Source organism: Cheilinus undulatus, linkage group 11 (assembly GCF_018320785.1).
Source record: "Cheilinus undulatus linkage group 11, ASM1832078v1, whole genome shotgun sequence".
Taxonomy (NCBI): Eukaryota; Metazoa; Chordata; class Actinopteri; order Labriformes; family Labridae; genus Cheilinus; species Cheilinus undulatus.
In genome coordinates this window covers 44,435,517-44,454,034 of record NC_054875.1, presented here as the reverse complement: position 1 = coordinate 44,454,034, position 18,518 = coordinate 44,435,517, and the positions used below count along the sequence as shown (strand labels likewise).

The 18,518-nt window shown below is 39.6% G+C and overlaps 2 protein-coding genes and 1 long non-coding RNA gene across 3 annotated transcripts; all 3 read left to right on the top strand.

The window, feature by feature from the left end:
• Positions 1-1,375: 1,375 nt before the first annotated feature.
• On the top strand, positions 1,376-4,566 carry LOC121517844 (tubulin alpha-1A chain). Its single transcript, XM_041799905.1, has 4 exons — positions 1,376-1,517; positions 2,847-3,069; positions 3,160-3,308; positions 3,419-4,566. Exons 1-4 carry the CDS (start codon positions 1,515-1,517, stop codon positions 4,397-4,399), a joined length of 1,356 nt encoding a protein of 451 aa, XP_041655839.1. The 5' UTR covers positions 1,376-1,514; the 3' UTR covers positions 4,400-4,566.
• A 5,472-nt stretch (positions 4,567-10,038) lies between these two features.
• LOC121517845 (tubulin alpha-1C chain-like) lies at positions 10,039-15,993 on the top strand. Its single transcript, XM_041799906.1, has 4 exons — positions 10,039-10,189; positions 11,286-11,508; positions 13,510-13,658; positions 14,626-15,993. The coding sequence occupies exons 1-4, from the start codon at positions 10,187-10,189 to the stop codon at positions 15,601-15,603; spliced, it is 1,353 nt and encodes a 450-aa protein (XP_041655840.1). The 5' UTR covers positions 10,039-10,186; the 3' UTR covers positions 15,604-15,993.
• Positions 15,994-17,025: 1,032 nt separating this feature from the next.
• Positions 17,026-18,095, top strand: LOC121517847. The gene is made up of 3 exons (XR_005992585.1): positions 17,026-17,109; positions 17,216-17,307; positions 17,630-18,095. It is a non-coding gene; the product is annotated as an uncharacterized LOC121517847 (long non-coding RNA).
• Positions 18,096-18,518: the final 423 nt, after the last annotated feature.

Below are 18,518 nucleotides of genomic sequence, written 5' to 3'. Positions count from 1 at the left end.
TTAGCAACCAAGCTGCTTAACTGTCTCAGACTGCTTGGCCTTTCTTTAGGGCCACTGAAGAATAATTTATGGCCTTTGTCACTGAACTTCAAAGTTTCTGACAGACACAAACAGAGCTGCTACACACATCGACTTACATTACTGTCTGGATAATTTTGTGTGAACAACTGCCTTGATGAATTATGTGAACAAAAAAGCTGACCCACATTGATGCATCACTGTGCTGCAGAGCCACACCCCACCACCCTCATGATGTTGTTTTCTTCAGTCATCAGTTTTATAAAAGACAGGCACATGCACTACTAGGCAAGAGCGAGTGTTTCCTTGCAGATGGAGCACATCATAGTGGAAGATTTTGGATAAGTGGAGGCTGACGGGCCTAAAATCCCCCTACAGAGGCAGCTGCTCTGCTGCTCGTTAATGCTGCCATTTAAGCTAAGGTCACGTGGCCAGCAGATAAAGGCGGTCTATGTGGATACTCAGCTGTATCCAGGCAACTCCGTTATTCATTTCCTAGCAACGGTTGAACCTTGGGAGGCGGGCTGGGGGTTGGGCGTCTGCTGCTCTCTGCAGCCTACATGTCCCTCATATATGACTGGGCACATTGACCTCTTTTTATCTTCACTAAAAGATCAAAATACATGATAGAAAATAAAATCTACCATTGCTTTATTTAAACCAGGGTCATTATTTGAAATGTTTAAGTATAATAAAGGACTTTCAAACTGGTGCCATAGGATTTTGTGGGGCACATTAAGGATCTGAAAAGTCTATCAGCAAATATGGTTTACATTAATTTGAAAGCTTGCATAAAAAGAAGACATTTTAACACAATCTATAGGATGATTAAAATATACTCACCCCATACTCAGAATAAGATTATATAATGTGGAGGGTTATTGTGGGTTTTCATTTCAGGGAAATAATTGCTATGCTTTGCCTAAAAAACGGTTTTCCAAAATAATTTTCTACAAACAAATGCACAGCCCTCCTTTAGATGTATGCATGGTGTCTTACCAAGTCATAATCAGCATGATTTTTGATAATTTTTGCTAAAATCTCACATTGCAGCCTCTTTCATTCCATTCTCCTCTGATCTGCCTTACTAGAGGGAATTTTACAGGTACTTCTGGTAATGTTAGTGAGTTTCTGGCAAGCTGGGCGGCCTGTCTGAATCTAACATGCTTAAAATTACGCAGCACTTTTTTCCATGATGAGTGGCGCCATGCTTGCAGCACAATACCGGGAGGATGTCAGGATTCGGGTGGGGTCTGGAAGGCGGGATTGCAACAACTGAGCTCCTCAACCAATAGGAAGCAGCAAACCGTCTGATGGGCAGGTGCTTGACCAATCGCGTCGCGGCTGCCGCTGTCTCTGGAGCTGCACTTGCATATATACCGCTATCCATCCTCTAGTGCGCCATTGTCTCTTACATCGACCCCATAACTGTCGACTTGTAAGACTCCTTGTCAAGGAACTTCTTCAACCCTCTACCGAAGCTACAACATAGCAAAATGGTGAGACATCTTATAAACTTTGATAAACAAACATATTCGAGGTATATCACCTTTCAACCTTTCATCTGCTTTGTTGAGATATGACTTGTGAGGATGAGGAGAGGAAGAAACAATAACTGTAGAGCGGGAATGAGGGATTATAACGGTTTTAAAAAGTTAGCTTGTACCTCTGATATTTGAATCAAATATGTTGAGAGAGGAGGTGTTGTGGCGTTTATTTGATGCTTAAACTGAAAGGGCAATAATGGCTCCCTCGTGTGGGAAAGATAACTCCAAAAGTCTTGAGAAAATTGTGGTACCCAGGCTGTCCGGCTTAAGAGACTTGACGTCATATTACTCAGAAATATGGCGGACTCAAGTAAACGTTAGCCGGATGATCAGACTCGTGAGCTGTAAAAGTCAACTAATGTTATTGAAATTGTTTTTGTTACTGATAAGTAACGACTTAAACTGGTGAATTCATATCCCAGCGTGCACAATAGCTTTTTAACTCGAGTAGTAGGACAGTCCGAGAGCAGGATAAAAAGTGGCGGGCTGAGTGAACAAAAGATTGTTTCAGCAGATTGCAGTGTGGACAGAATGAATAATGTTAGCTAGGCTTCGGTCCAGCGGCTGATTCTGAGTCAAATTACGTTTTTCCCGGCATGACTAAGCCCCGTTCATCACTACTCATGACACCGGCTGCCTCATAACTTAAAGTTGATCAAATTTACCGACAGAGAGGATAAAGAATGCTCGTCCCACACCCGTAGGAACAGTATCCATCTGGGGGGTGGATTAACTGCACACTTAGCAGGACGCAAAGCATTAAAAATTTATGCTAGTAATGGACACTGCTTAAACATCCCCTGAGAGCAAACTAAGCAGGATGTAGGGTCATAGAGGGCATAATTGTCTGTTTTACACAGGGGTGCTTGATATTTCGACCGTTAAATCATCACAGAGGATGATTTAACGGTTAACGGTTTTCCCCACAAATTAAAAATTACGTCATCCGATGCAACAGCCAGGGGCCTCGTCGCATAGCAACAGAGTTAGAGTTGAGACTTCTCAAGTTGGTCTAGACAGCACCTGATTGGTTGATGCATTAGCCAACCAAGTTTCAAATGACATTTTTACTGACATCACCCAACAACGGTTGTGACAGTTTATTATAAATTTCAATATAAAGTCCAATTCATCCAGCAGTACTGATTATAAGTCAATTTTAATTAAAATATTTAAACAAATCCCTTTTTATATTATAAAAAACTTGATAACTTTGTTGCTCTTAATTTTAATGTAGGAAAAATTGCAGTTAAATAACCTTTAATATTTTTCTTTCCACAGCGTGAGTGTATCTCCATCCACGTTGGTCAGGCTGGCGTCCAGATCGGCAATGCCTGCTGGGAGCTTTACTGCCTGGAGCACGGCATCCAGCCTGACGGACAAATGCCCAGTGATAAGACCATTGGAGGAGGAGATGATTCTTTCAATACATTCTTCAGTGAGACTGGAGCTGGGAAGCACGTCCCCAGAGCTGTTTTTGTAGATCTGGAGCCCACTGTCATCGGTAACTACTGGCTACAGATAAGACAAAATATATCAAAACTGTAATCCTTGTTGCACAGCTTATCCAATGCTTATTTTTTTATTATTCCAGATGAAGTACGCACTGGTACCTACCGCCAGTTGTTCCACCCTGAACAGCTGATCACTGGTAAGGAGGATGCTGCCAACAACTACGCCCGTGGACACTACACCATCGGCAAAGAGATCATCGACCTGGTGCTGGACAGGATCCGCAAGCTGGTGGGTGAATTTATGTCAAAATTATTCAGTTCTTAATTTTAATCAAAAAGTTTCCATATAATCACATCCCTTTATCTCACGTGCTCACTGTCTCCCTTCTTTGTCCTCAGGCTGACCAGTGCACAGGTCTTCAGGGCTTCCTTGTTTTCCACAGCTTCGGAGGAGGCACCGGCTCTGGTTTCACCTCCCTGCTGATGGAGCGTCTGTCCGTCGACTATGGCAAGAAGTCCAAGCTGGAGTTCTCCATCTACCCAGCTCCCCAGGTGTCCACTGCTGTGGTGGAGCCCTACAACTCCATCCTGACCACGCACACCACCCTGGAGCACTCTGACTGTGCCTTCATGGTGGACAATGAGGCCATCTATGATATCTGCCGTAGAAACCTCGATATCGAGCGTCCCACTTACACCAACCTGAACAGGCTAATTGGCCAGATTGTGTCCTCCATCACTGCTTCCCTTCGTTTCGATGGTGCCCTGAATGTTGATCTGACAGAGTTCCAGACCAACTTGGTGCCATATCCCCGTATCCACTTCCCTCTGGCCACCTACGCCCCCGTCATCTCTGCAGAGAAGGCGTACCATGAGCAGCTGTCGGTGGCTGAGATCACCAATGCCTGCTTCGAGCCAGCCAATCAGATGGTAAAATGTGACCCTCGCCACGGCAAATACATGGCTTGCTGCCTGCTGTACCGTGGTGATGTGGTGCCCAAAGATGTGAACGCTGCCATCGCCACCATCAAAACCAAGCGCACCATCCAGTTTGTGGACTGGTGTCCCACTGGTTTCAAGGTTGGCATCAACTACCAGCCTCCCACTGTGGTTCCTGGTGGTGACCTGGCCAAGGTCCAGAGGGCCGTGTGCATGCTGAGCAACACCACTGCTATTGCAGAGGCCTGGGCTCGTCTGGACCACAAGTTTGATCTGATGTACGCAAAGCGTGCCTTTGTTCACTGGTATGTGGGTGAGGGGATGGAGGAGGGAGAGTTCTCCGAGGCCAGAGAGGACATGGCTGCTCTGGAGAAGGATTATGAGGAGGTGGGAGTTGACTCCATGGATGGTGAGGGAGAGGAGGAAGGAGAGGAGTATTAAATGGAACAAAAGGCATTAGTTTAACAGGAAATTAATTGATCACATTGTGTTCTTGAATGCATTCCAAACAGAAGTTTTTTTCTGTCAGTTGAAAGTTTTACTGTTCAGACTAAAGACACCTGAAATGTCAACTTTGAATCTGTTCTAAATAAAATTCCTGTCTCCTATTAACTTGTTTGTCTTTTATTATTCTATACAACAAACTGATTAATCTCTGAATTTTAGCTTATCCAGTTCTACTTACATTACCAATAATTAAAGTCTTTATTAATGCAACATACAATAAAATACTTAAACATTTGCCTAAAGAATATGTATGGAAGCTAGTACCAGTTTTTATGTTGAGGATATGAAGCTGTATAAAGTTTGGTCTCTGCATAGCCCTTCAATCACATCACAACTGTGTAGCTTTTATGTTTGCAAACAGAGAACCTAAGGCCGATAAGCTAAAGAAATAGCTTTCATATCTTAAGGCACACCATAGCCATATCCATACATAATAGTCTCTTTAATGGATGTTGCTCTAGTCGTGTAATAAAACTCCTTCAGAACACCTAGACTAGCCTCACACCAAATAAGCCACATATATTATTATCTATATTTTTCATGTTCACAATTAGCCACAGAATATTTTTATTCATTCCATTTTATGGATGGACTGCTTGTACAACAGTATCATTTAAAATAAATGAGTCTAGTGTCCAATATGAAAGTGCATGGCCTGGTTAATTGTAAGAAAAAGTCAACAGACTGACAGTTACGAGGCAGAAAAGCTCAAATGAGTGCCGAGGGGAATCACGCGATCTTATACACTTGTTTCACATTACCATTAATGGAAATGCTCAGTTGAATGTTAAGTGTCAATGCTATGTTATTTTAATAAGTTCTATTTTGATTGGTTTTACTATTTGACAGTGATGTATTCTTTTTTCACATTTTGCTTTATACTGTGAGGACTTTGGTCAGCCGTGGTTGTTCAAAGCAGTGGTTCTCAACTGGTGGGTCGGAACCCAAAAGTGGGTCGTGGAGCAGTTTTCAGTGGGTTGCAATTAGGTGTCTGGAAAAAAATGGTAACAAAAGTCCTGAAGTCCTTAATTGGATATGCATTGATACCTTTCATTTTACCCTGTTTACTGTGAAATTGGGTTAATTTAAATATTTGATCAATATATCAACTAATTTATCTCCTCTTCTTGCTACTTTTCAAATGATAATGAAGTAATTTCACAAGTTCTCTGGAAAATTGGCAAAATTGATACATAATGATGGGGAGAGAGGCTATGAAAATGGTCAGTTTTGCCCCTTTTCTTTTTATATCAGGTGTTTTGGTCCAATCATGCTCCAAATTACAACATATTAATTAACTAAATGTGCGTTGTTGAAATTTGTTTGGAGACTTGGGTCATGATCTGTCGTAAGACAGACTGGTGGGTCCTGAGGAGGGACCAGTTGAGAACCTAAAATGTGCTATAAAATAAAGTTGAATTGAATTGAATGTGGCTTTAAACAGCAAAGTAGACAGATCCTAGGACTGTTCCAGTTGTCAATTCAACAGGTTTGTTTCTATTAATCCAGTTTAAATAAACTGTCTACTGAAATACCGTAAACCAGTGGTAACCGTGTACCTTAAAAAACTGTGGCAAAACTGCAATATAAACCCGACATTTGTCCTGTGATAACAAGTGGGCTAAATTTTTGTTGTTTTCTTCAGAAAATAAAACTGTTTCCCTATTATTAGGTGTTAATTTCAGTGTCTTGAGAAAATAACCAACCTCTACATGCTATTATGGGAAAACTGAGTGCGTGTCCTTCACTTTCATAATAATGCACTTGAGCCAGTTCTCTCTCACATTTGAGTGGTTGAAATTTTTGGGATATTTGTGTCCTTGATTTCTAGTCCATGAGTTTGCTGCGGGTCATGATAATAGATCAGCTAAAAACACCACTTTAAATGAGGCAATTCTGCAACAAAAGCAAGCAATTTCAGTGTCTGTACTCTGTAAACAGTTTTGAATAGTCATGGGAGAGTTCTCTTCTTGTGGGAAAATGTTGATGTAGCATTTTAAAGAGAGAGGAGCCTTCAACATGACTGACCCACATAACCCTGTCTACTGGCATTAATTCCACAGGCAGTAGACAGGGTCTCATCACAGGACAGAGCAGAAAATAAAGGGGTCATGCATGCTATCATTACAGGAAAGACTGATAATAAAGGCGTCTTGTGCAATGACAAAAACGTTCAGTGATGTTATCATGTTCTGCAGTTCATTTAAAGGTTATCTAACAAACACATGTTCTATTTTAGAACTGAATGATCCATTTGTTCAAAGTTTCTCCAAGTATGTGTTTTCATTTCAACAATGAAAGCTGTTGTTATGCGTGTGCAGATGGCTCAAGGTTGTAAACAAACCTGTAATCCAGCTTTAACAGCACCCCATTGTGAATGATTCTCCATCCACTTTGGGTAGGCTAGTCTCCAGATTTGGGATGCCTGCTGGGAGCTTTACTGTCTATATTAGAACTGGGTTGCATTTAGCTTTTCCAGTTAAAAAGAGACCTCTAGTGGTCATGATGGGAGAGGAAAAAAAGGGCTAACACGAGGTCAAAAAGAGGGCGAGCACAGCTGTGATGCTAAGTGGCCAGCAAAGGGTGAAAATAAAACAATGGATGCAGAGAAGTTGTAAATATGGTAATGTAGTTATAGTGTTATTGCCCATAAAATCTGTACTGTGATATACACTTAATGATCACTTTATTAGGTATACTTACATGCTGATTCATGTAATTATCCAGTCAGCCAATGACATGGCAGAAACCTATGCCTTTAGACATAAAGACATGGACAAGACAATGTGCTGTAGTTCAAATCGAGCATCAGAATGGTAAGGAAAGGTGATCTATATGTCCTTAAACCTGCTATCATTGTTTGTCTGGCAGCCTTGCGTGTGTTTTTCATCAAATTCTGATGTTTTCTACTTCTTCTTTGGTGAGCCTATGTGAATTGTAGCCTTAGTTTCCTGTTCCTCTGTGACAGTAGGTGGCAACCAGTGTGATCTTCTGCTGTTGTAGCATATCTGCTAGGGCTGAACGATTTTGGAAAATAATCTAATTGCGATTTTTTTCCCCAATATTGCAATTGCGATTTGATATGTGATTATTCCCAAACTTCTTTTATCCCTTAAAAAGGCTGAAAAATCCTTTAAAAGTGTCTAATTCTGATGATTTTGACCCGTATTGCACACTGGATAGGAGTTATTGCACTGAAGGGTTTTAGTCATTCTTATATCTACGAAGAAAAACGTACAATAATGAAGAAGGTAGGATTTTTTGTAGACTTTTCTTAAAATATGATTCCAGAATGATTGCATAATGTCATGCATAACATCTCTGCTGCAAAAAAAAGTTTAAAACTGGCATTTTGACACAAATTTCAGTTCAAAGAAATATTGTATCTTTTGCAATTAAAAATTGCAGCAGGCCATATTGCGATTTAATCTATTTTTTAATTGCCCAGCTTTAATATCTTCTTCAAGGAATATAAGAGATGCTCTTCTGCACAAGTTGTAACTTACAACCAAGGTATGCAGACATTGTTATTGCCTTTCTGTGAGGCATTTTGGCCGCATTCTCTGTAAAACCTAAACATGATTATGTGTGAAAATCCAAGAAGACATACCTGGTTTTACCATTTGGACAAGATAGACTTGCCTGGGGCCTTGGTGTAAGAAGGGGCCTTAAAATATACATTTCTTACAGATTAACATCAAATATAATGTAGTCTATGCATCAAATGTTATTTCAACATTTACGATGCATGTTCATAATGTATGCAACGGACACAGGGTGTAAAAAGTAAGACATTTTTGTTTGTTTGTTCAAAAAAAAATCCCTGGGAAGGACTCCTGGAACCCTGAAAAAGCCCTACCATGTCTTCATATCAAGGAGATTATAGCAAGGCAGATCCTGGGTTGAAATTAATTGGGAGCAAGGGGGAATTTGGTCCCCATAGGAAATCAGGTCCCTTGAAAGCATCAATAGTGAAATCTGGGAGGTCTCTGTTTTTTGATGACAGCTGTTGATGAAGATTAGATTGCTTTAGCAACCTGGCCTATTTTTGCCTGTATCAAAAAGCTTGAGTGTGCTTGTGTGCATTGTTCAAACTCATGTCTGTTTTTCATAACTGGTGCTTGCATTTGCCATGTTATGACATCTTGCTAAGCTTTATGTGATGAAAAAAATCCCTGGTGTGTGGTCTGGTGTGTTTTGTTTTTCGAATGTGTGGCACATAAAGTGGCAGAACTGTCTGAGATATGCAGACCTTTGGTTAAAGTGTGTGCTAACAGTTGGGTATGTCCTGTGATTAAATATATCTACAGCTTTGTTGTTTAAAAAAATGCTTCAAAGTATTTTTCCTTTTCTAGTTATGATAGCTTTAAAAGAAAACAGGGAAGGGCCTCACATCACTCTTTCTCTTGGGCCTCCACATGACTAAAACCGCCCAGCCAGTAGATCAGCTGTTTATGAAATACTCGGCACTGAGTTCTGGGGAGCTGCTTTTGATACCCAAGGAGCTTTTACAGTTATATATGGTCTTTCCTTAATGTGCAATAACAACAAGAGATTATAAAACTCCAGCTTGGTTGTTTATTATAAGGTGTGTCTTAACCTAAAGTAAAATGCAACAGCTGTTTTGGGATGAAATGTGGAATAAGTCTCTTGCAATGTGCCTTTGACTGTCATGTTTCAATCATACTTGTGTCATGTGAAAAGGTTTGGAAGCTACAGTCTTCTTGTGGCCAAAATCTGTCTTGAAATGGGCAAAAATGTTTTCAGGTACAATGCTTCTGCAGCCTGGAACCTGCTGCAAGAAAATCGGTGTCTGGGAAAGCTAGTCTCTTTAAATCTTTTTAAAAGTAGATTGAAAGTGTTGGGGGAAGATGCATTAAGGTTGTAGATGTTTTGAATAATGACTTATTGCTCTGTGACCTGAATCAGACTGATCTGAGTTACAGCTTCTTATGTTCTGTGTATGTAACTCAATGCTTCTTCCTGTCATGGCCAGTACACTCTTGTGAATGAGATCCTTGTTCTATTGATACGTTTTCCTGGTTAAATAAATCAAAATAAATAAACAAATAAATCTGTAAAGTCAAAAGCCAAACAGCTGGCCAGTTTAAGGTTGTTGGCAGAAAGCTTGACATACACGTTTCAGCGTTCAGTGCCTATTTTTTACTCAGTAAGTACACAAAAGTGAATCAATTACAGTAATTTGAGCAAATGTAATTAGTTACTTTTTAATCCTCCAAACATTAATTGAAGTACCTTAAATCACCTGTCTTTCCCATTCTGATTGTCTGTTTTAACTTACCCAGATTGTTTTAACTATGAGCAGGAGAACAGGTCACTCAGTGTCATTCTAAGCAACTAGACTTGTTAAAATTAAACGTTGTCAACAGAAATTCCATGGACGGTTGGAACTAACTGTACAGCCTTGTAGATGGAGAAAAATACGCGTTATACCAGACTAACCTTGCCCAGATTAAAGCGAGTGTTTTAATAAAGGAGGATTCGATGCGTATCGTCTTAACCAATAGGAGTAGAGCTCGTGCGACTGTCGACAAATGAGATTCAGCTGCGCGTGCTCGTGCTCGTTAACTTAATATAAAAACCCTGCCCTGCATGAGTCGGCAGTAACTTCTTACACAGGACTCCTGATAACCGGGTGTGAGAGTTCAGCTCATCTCCTCATCGCTAACTCCATCCTCTTTGGACACAACATAGATAAACATGGTAAATATGAATGATAAGAAATGTTTGATAGGTTTAATCGCGTGTTTTGTTAGAATTTAGCTAGACATGGGCGTCTTTTGTAGTCTAACGTAAGCTAATTTTGCTAGCTTAAGTTGAGAAGAATCGTTATCCTGTTTGCAGCCGTTTTTCTGTGTGCAGTCAGACTCCCCAGCTGAGATGGTGAATATTAGTACTCTAGTCACGTTCCTGTGCTCTACCATGCTGTGAAAGGGCTCAGTATCTACCTCGTTTCCATTATAACATCAATTGGAAACACTGAATATCCTCAGGATTACTAGAGGGTTTAACTTTGCATAACTAGCAAAACGGCATCTCTGTCCAGGCTGGTGTTATATCCTCCATAGGTACTTTGATAATCTGTGTTAATTTTGGCAGCCAATCGAAATTTGGTTTTGGTCTTTAAATTGTTCTTTAGTTTAGTCATTTTAACCTTTAAAGTTTTAGTTGTCAAAACCAAGTCATTTTAGTTAATTGTTTTTATTTCAGCCTTTACTTTTAGTCATAATGTTAATTTAATCAGCCAAACTGTAAAAACATGCACAAAAACACTGATATCAATTCAATATCAATACTTTAATTGACTTAAAATGCACTTATGACAACAGTGACATAACTTCTATGCACAGTGGAGAAATATCGTGTATTTTGAATACCCAACAGCAATAACATTTTAGTCTCCTTGAAGAAAACTAGCTTTTGATGAGTTTTCACCGCTTAGTGTAGTCTTCCTTATGGAATAAAGGAAGGTGGTGAATATTTAAGTTATAATTAAGTCCATGAAATAACGCTGTCACCCCTTAAGTTTTATGTTTTATGTTTTGTTATGCAACATATAAAATCACAAGTGTTTGTTTTTAGAGACTTGAAAGTGCAGCATGTGTCTGGTGACTTAGTTATGATGATCTCTCTTCACAAAAAGCACTCTCTCCCATCTTATCTTTAGGCTTTAACTTTTGAGCTGCTCTAAACATGTGATAACTAACCTGAATCATCTAATTAAACATGGTTAGTATCATTCAGATGTCTGGAAAACTTCTATAAATAACTACAACTTGCCTTTGTTTTCTCTCTGCAGCGTGAGTGTATCTCGGTGCACGTTGGTCAGGCTGGCGTTCAGATCGGCAATGCCTGCTGGGAGCTTTACTGCCTGGAGCACGGCATCCAGCCGGACGGACAGATGCCCAGTGACAAGACCATCGGAGGAGGAGATGATTCCTTCAATACCTTCTTCAGTGAGACTGGAGCTGGGAAGCACGTCCCCAGAGCTGTCTTTGTAGATCTGGAGCCCACTGTCATTGGTAAACATCAGTTAGTATGATCGAGAGCTGGGTGATGTATTCAGTTAAGATAGATGCCAGGCCTAAAATAAAACTGTTGGATACCAGGGCAACTAAATGGATGTCCTAGACATCCAATATTGAGCAGTTTTTAAGATAAAGAATTGCAAATTAACTCCCTCACTGTGTGGCTTGTACAAAAAGATTGGCAACATTTGTGCATATTGAGGTTGTCAAAATTTTCTATCAACCACTGGTTCACAACATTATTTTCCCTTGGAGCCCCCCACCTGTATCTTAGGTAAGCTTTAACATCCCCACCTGTGGACCCACATAGAAAAATGTGTTTCATTGCTGTAAGAAATTAACAAATTTCACCTTTTTTAGTTGTCTTAAATACAAACGTACAGTATTAGGCCTAAACGCACCTTTTCTTAACAATATCATTGTATAAACTATTCATAAAATGTTTTTTAATGAGCAAATCTAATTATATCCTCAGAACAGGCAGAGCCTTGTGCCCACCCTGGGCACCTTGGTGCCCCTCTCCATGGGTACCTAGACCTCATGTCGAAACCCAATGTATTCCAACATTTTAGCACTCGGTGTCCACCATGCTCTCAGGGCTCGGCTGAAAATAGTTTAACCAGCAGAACAGCACCATGTTATGTCACTTATCTCACTGACCATTTAAGAAGAGGATGGACTAAACTAATTCCATCCTTAGTGCAGACATAGCCTCTCACCCACCCCAAGATCCTTAGCTCCAGTCCGTGGCTACCTAGACCTCATGTTGGAACCAATGCTCCGAAATACCATGTGTTTACTAAAAATAAAACCTATCATTCAAATGATAGGTTTTATCGGAGTAAAAAAACGTTAAAGACCATTAGTCAAATTTTTTGGTGAGGGGAAACTTATTTGCCAGTTTCATTCACTTTACTAAACGTTAACTCTTTAAAAAAGGATACAGTATCCAGGAGTTTGAAAGCTATTTCTACAATTGAATATAAAAATTATGCCTGATAATGTCTGACTTTTTTCGTTGCTGTTGCATCAAACAGGTTTCAGTATTGTTTGAGTTTTACTGAAATTGTACTCGAGTTTATAATTCTGCTTCTGTGACAACTATTTTTCTATTTAATTCATCCTTTTTTTTTTCTTTTTTCTTTTTTAGCAGGGAAAAACTCAATGAGACTAAGTCTCTTTTCCAGGGATGCCCTGCAACAATACAATGCAATACAGGATTAAAAACATGTACAACATGGTTAAAAAAGTTACACATGCTTTCATAAATGCATATACAAATTGTAAACCCCTGCCCTGGTTAATACACCGCCTGGCCAAAAAAAAAGTCGCCACCAAATAAAGGTCACACACTCTAATATTTCGTTGGACCGTCTTTAACTTTGATTACAGCACACATTCGCTGTGGCATTGTTTCGATAAGCTTCTGCAATGTCACAAGATTTATTTCCATCCAGTGTTGCCTTAATTTTAATATTGATGATGGAAGAGTCTGACCACTGCGCAAAACCTTCTCCAGCACATCCCAAAGATTCTCAATGGGGTTAAGGTCTGGACTTGGTGGTGGTCTATCCATGTGTGAAAATGATGTCTCATGCTCCCTGAACCACTCTTTCACAATTTGAGCCCAATGAATCCTGGCATTGTCATCTTGGAATATGCCCGTGCCATTAGGGTAGAAAAAAATCCATTGTTTAAGAAATGAGAAGTTACTCATTGCATCAGCTGGGGTTAAATAACCTGTTGCCAGTTGAAAGATAATCGCCCATGCTGTAATTATCCAATAGGAGGGTCGTACCTATTTCCTTAGTTAAATCCAGGTGGCAGCTTTTTTTTTGGCCAGGCAGCGTATATCACAATTACCAAAGAGGGCAATTTAGCTGTCAATTATTTATACTGAAAATAATCAAAATTTAACCCAGCCCTAGTCTGAACTATGAAAATGTGTCTCAATTTTTTCCCCATGCTCTAAACCATTGTTTTGATTTTCTTTAGATGAAGTACGCACTGGTACTTACCGCCAGTTGTTCCACCCTGAACAGCTGATCACTGGTAAGGAGGATGCTGCCAACAACTACGCCCGTGGACACTACACCATCGGAAAGGAGCTTATTGATGTGGTGCTGGACAGGATCCGCAAACTGGTGTGTAATTCAAAACATACATTAAAGAAGTTGATTAACTGGCAAGTCTCTGTCTGAGGGTTTGGCAGTATATCCAGTTTCGACACTGCTTTCCACATTATTAAGCAAATGAATTTTTTTCTCTTATTTTCCTAAATATTAATGCAAATGACCGAGTATTTTTCAAGTCATCAGCCATTAGAGCATTATTCAAATGTTTTTGGACAAACTTCATAGTGATAACCTTTGTTTAAAAAAAATAAAAAATAAAAACCTCAAAATGCACTGTTCCACATTCTTCAGCACAACAGAGTTTTAAAAGATTTTATAGGTTATAAAGAACTGAAAATGGTCATTTTTTTGAATTTGCAGAGTTAGGAAGTCAGATTTACTGAAATCAAAAGCTATTTCAATCAAAAACATCTTAACAGGCATTTGACAGCATTATTCAAAAACATTTGAATAATGCTCTAATGGCTGATGACTTGAAAAAATACTCTGTGATTTGTGTTAATATTTAGGAAAATAAGAGAAAAATGTCATTTGCTTAATGTGGAAAGCAGTGTAAAGTATACTGATGTGTTCAAGCAAGGCAGGGTATCAAAATACCATTTTTACTGAGTTGATTTAGCAAAAAAGGTGCCTAGAATATGAAATGTTTGGTCTGAATGGGGAATTCTTAATATATTTGCTCCAAAGAGAAATTTCACCACTGGGTAGATTTTTTTTTTTTTTTTTTTTTGGCATTTTATTTCACCTGTTGACAAGCTGGCTGTTAAAGTTTTTGTCCTTTATTTGACTTTGGATCATCAAGCTGTGTCATGATTCAGCTAAATATCTAATATTAAAGTTGCCCAGTCCTAAATTTCATAACTGGTAACAGTCTCCCTCTTGGTCAAATCTGTTCCTAATTGAGTTTTTAAAAAGTCAATTTTGAAGGCATAACTTTATTTCTTATGCACTCACTGTCTCCCTTCTTTGTCCTCAGGCTGACCAGTGCACAGGTCTTCAGGGCTTCCTTGTTTTCCACAGCTTCGGAGGAGGCACCGGCTCTGGTTTCACCTCTCTGCTGATGGAGCGTCTGTCCGTCGACTATGGCAAGAAGTCCAAGCTGGAATTTTCTGTCTACCCAGCTCCCCAGGTGTCCACTGCTGTGGTGGAGCCCTACAACTCCATCCTGACCACCCACACCACCCTGGAGCACTCTGACTGTGCCTTCATGGTGGACAACGAGGCCATCTATGATATCTGCCGTAGAAACCTTGATATTGAGCGCCCAAGTTACACCAACCTGAACAGGCTGATCAGTCAGATCGTGTCCTCCATCACTGCTTCCCTTCGTTTCGATGGTGCCCTGAATGTTGATCTGACAGAGTTCCAGACCAACTTGGTGCCATATCCCCGTATCCACTTCCCTCTGGCCACCTACGCCCCTGTCATCTCTGCAGAGAAGGCGTACCATGAGCAGCTAACAGTGTCAGAAATCACCAATGCTTGCTTTGAGCCAGCTAACCAGTTGGTGAAATGTGACCCTCGCCATGGCAAATACATGGCTTGCTGTCTTTTGTACCGTGGTGATGTGGTGCCCAAAGATGTCAATGCATCCATTGCCACCATCAAAACCAAGCGCACCATCCAGTTTGTGGACTGGTGTCCCACTGGTTTCAAGGTTGGCATCAACTACCAGCCTCCCACTGTGGTTCCTGGTGGTGACCTGGCCAAGGTCCAGAGGGCCGTGTGCATGCTGAGCAACACCACTGCTATTGCAGAGGCCTGGGCTCGTCTGGACCACAAGTTTGATCTGATGTACGCGAAGCGTGCCTTTGTTCACTGGTATGTGGGTGAGGGGATGGAGGAGGGAGAGTTCTCCGAGGCCAGAGAGGACATGGCTGCTCTGGAGAAGGATTATGAGGAGGTGGGAGCTGAGAGTGGGGAAGGGGAGGAGGATGAAGGAGAAGAATATTGAAAGGCATGTGCTCTCTTGTACTGCACTGTAACCTGTGCCTTATGTCAAAATGAAACATAGTCATGTCTGCACTTGTTTGGCTTTCATTAATGCACCTGTTGCCTGATTTTTAACATCAGCATTATTAATATAGTAGATTACCTTTGTCATTTTGTTTTGCTGTACTGAAGAGAATAGTTTCTTGAGGCAAATTGGTACTTGTTCTAGCACTGTCGCTTTTTTCACTTTGGATAAATGTTGATCATAACCCAATGTCTGTAATATTTTAAAATTACCCTTGCACATTAAGATATGTTCACTTCCTTAGGCCATTGTTGCTGCCTAGTATTTCAATGTTACACAAAGAAAGCTAGACTTGTGAATTTTGGGAATTAAAATATTCACACGTTATATGCCATCGTTGTCAAACGCTTGTATTCTTTATTCCCCACATCTTTTCTCATGGAGTGTCTGCCTTAAAGCCTTTATAACTTCTATCATTTGTTCACTGATGTGTCTTTGCTCTTTACTGTAAGTTTTCTATGCTAGGTCAAATTCAATAAAAAGTAATATAGCTTGAGCTCAAGGTTTTGAGGAGGGATTGTGCAGATCTATTTTCATTTTCTCAAAATGTAGAGATAAAACTAGTTTCCTTTGCACAACATAAAATACAGTAATGTTAACACAATAAGGCCACTATTTCTTTATATGTAGGGCTCCAGTATTGATTTAATGCCATGAAGAAGTTCGTAGAGAGCCTGCTGCTGTTTGGGGTAGCTTGTGATAACCACTGACTAATCACACTCAAGTTTTTCTATTCAGTATCCCTTTGAAAATACCTTAAATTTACTTGTGACAGTTTTTTTTCTTTCTTTTCCTATCACACAAATCATTTACCAGTCAGTTTCTACATTTTAGTTATTTTTTTCCAATGAGTTATAATTTTTTAAAGTCTCAAGGGTAGTTTTACCATTAAAACCTCACTGAATTTAAAAAAGGGACAGATGTTGCAACCCAGTCGCCAGGGGTACATGAGTATTTCGAGCATAACATGTACCAAGCCAATCAGTGTGTTGGGTCTCATTCCCCTTAAAATCAGGTGAGCCTTATTCACTGGTGTTCACACAATGGATTTTAGTTACAAAATGACTTTCAGATGCCTCTTTAAATTCCTTCCTTATTCACCGTGTCTCAAAACACTGCAGCCCTGTTGGGGGGTGAAAGTTAGATTTCGATCTTGTATCTTGCATCAGAAAGGAAAAGGTGAACAAAAGTGCTCTGAACACATATGCATTGCGCACAAAAAGTGTATCCTTTATGATTAAGACCTTCAACAATATTACATTGTATGTCATTTAAATTGGCATCAAGGATATTTCAGTCCCTGATAAAGACATTTGAAATGCTGTGTTTCATACTGATCATGTCTTTTGTTCATCATCAGGTATGACTGTTGGTGAGGAAATAGAACAGGTGAATTCTTTTTTGCACATGCTGCATTGACAACAAAATACATGACCAAAATATGTAAGTGAATAATTGAATGTATTTTAAAACAAACATTCAAATATTAACCTAAAATTGTTAATTATTTTGCATATTGCATGTTAATCTTTCTTTTGATTTCTTACAGCACTCACTGGTATGATAACCATTCAAGCGCGAGGATGGAATTTAAGGAAGAAGAGGAACCTACACAAATGCCTTTCTCAAAGATATGCCAAGGTAAAACCACTCTTGGCATTTGGACTGTTTTTCTGTACATTCATGCAAGAAACAATGAAGTTTGTGTGCTAAAGCAATTTTGAGGAGCTTTTCTTGTTAGCAAGATCACATGCTGATATTGGGGAGGGAGTGTTCCTATCTAGACTCTGAAAACAACCACAATAAGCAAATATATCAATTTCTTTATGACTAGAAATTATGCCTATAAATGCTTTATTCAGTTACATTAAAAAATTTTTCATTGAATTAGTAGATTATCTAAATTATTTTGAACATTTATCAGTGGGATTCAAGGAATGATGAATGTCTTTCTATTCATCAGGTCTACCTGTGGTGCACACCCAAGATGCCTACGAAGGATTGCACTGCATTTTGAAGGCCTACCTTGATGATATGAAAAAACAAATGTCTGAGGTGCAGACTGTATACAGAGTCCTTGTTGCCAAGGGAAGTGTCCTGCATCAAGAGGATGAGGATGCAGAGGAAGAGCTGCCTGATGTTATTCTGGACTCAGATGATGAAACTGACACTGACAGTGAAATTCCAGGACAGAGTTTTTGAGATGCATGGATTAATGAGAAATGCAATTATTCTGGTATAAATAACTAAATGAACACTTATCAGACCTGTTGTTATTTATTTTAGGCATTTTGACACACACATGAAACTGTGAATGTAAAACTGAAGGACTGATCAGAAGTGGAGACACACATTTATCAGTATTGTACCACTATTTTATTTGTTCACGTTGAATAAGATTTTATTAAAGAAAAAACATGACATGATGAGCGTGGCTGGAATCCAGTAACATCTTCAATGTTGTTACCACCGCGGCACACATGATGGCGCTGTTGTAGCATCAGCATAGAACGTAGATGTGCCGTAAGTTTGAAGTTATTTTTTGGTTTAGAAGTAAATACGGGAATTAAAATACTTGTCATAATTATATAGACCCCCCTCAATAAAATCTGTGGGTCTTACAAGTTGTATTGTCGAAGAAAATTGGTTCTATGATATAGGCTGTGTACCATCCAAATGTGTCCGACCTGAAATGTTTTCCGGTTTATTTTCTCATCGATTATTGAGCTTCGGTGTTTAGCGATCACAGGATACGCAGGCTGGTGGCCTGGTCACTAATTCAGTCAGTTATCAGAAAACAAAAGGCTCAGAAAATATCGTGGAAAGGATTGTTTCAGCTCTAGAGAGCATCT

Coding starts and splice junctions, on each gene's coding strand:
- LOC121517844 (XM_041799905.1), top strand. Junction 3,070..3,159: donor TCTGGAGCCCACTGTCATCG/GTAACTACTGGC, acceptor TTATTATTCCAG/ATGAAGTACGCACTGGTACC. Junction 3,309..3,418: donor TGGACAGGATCCGCAAGCTG/GTGGGTGAATTT, acceptor CTTTGTCCTCAG/GCTGACCAGTGCACAGGTCT.
- LOC121517845 (XM_041799906.1), top strand. Junction 11,509..13,509: donor TCTGGAGCCCACTGTCATTG/GTAAACATCAGT, acceptor GATTTTCTTTAG/ATGAAGTACGCACTGGTACT. Junction 13,659..14,625: donor TGGACAGGATCCGCAAACTG/GTGTGTAATTCA, acceptor CTTTGTCCTCAG/GCTGACCAGTGCACAGGTCT.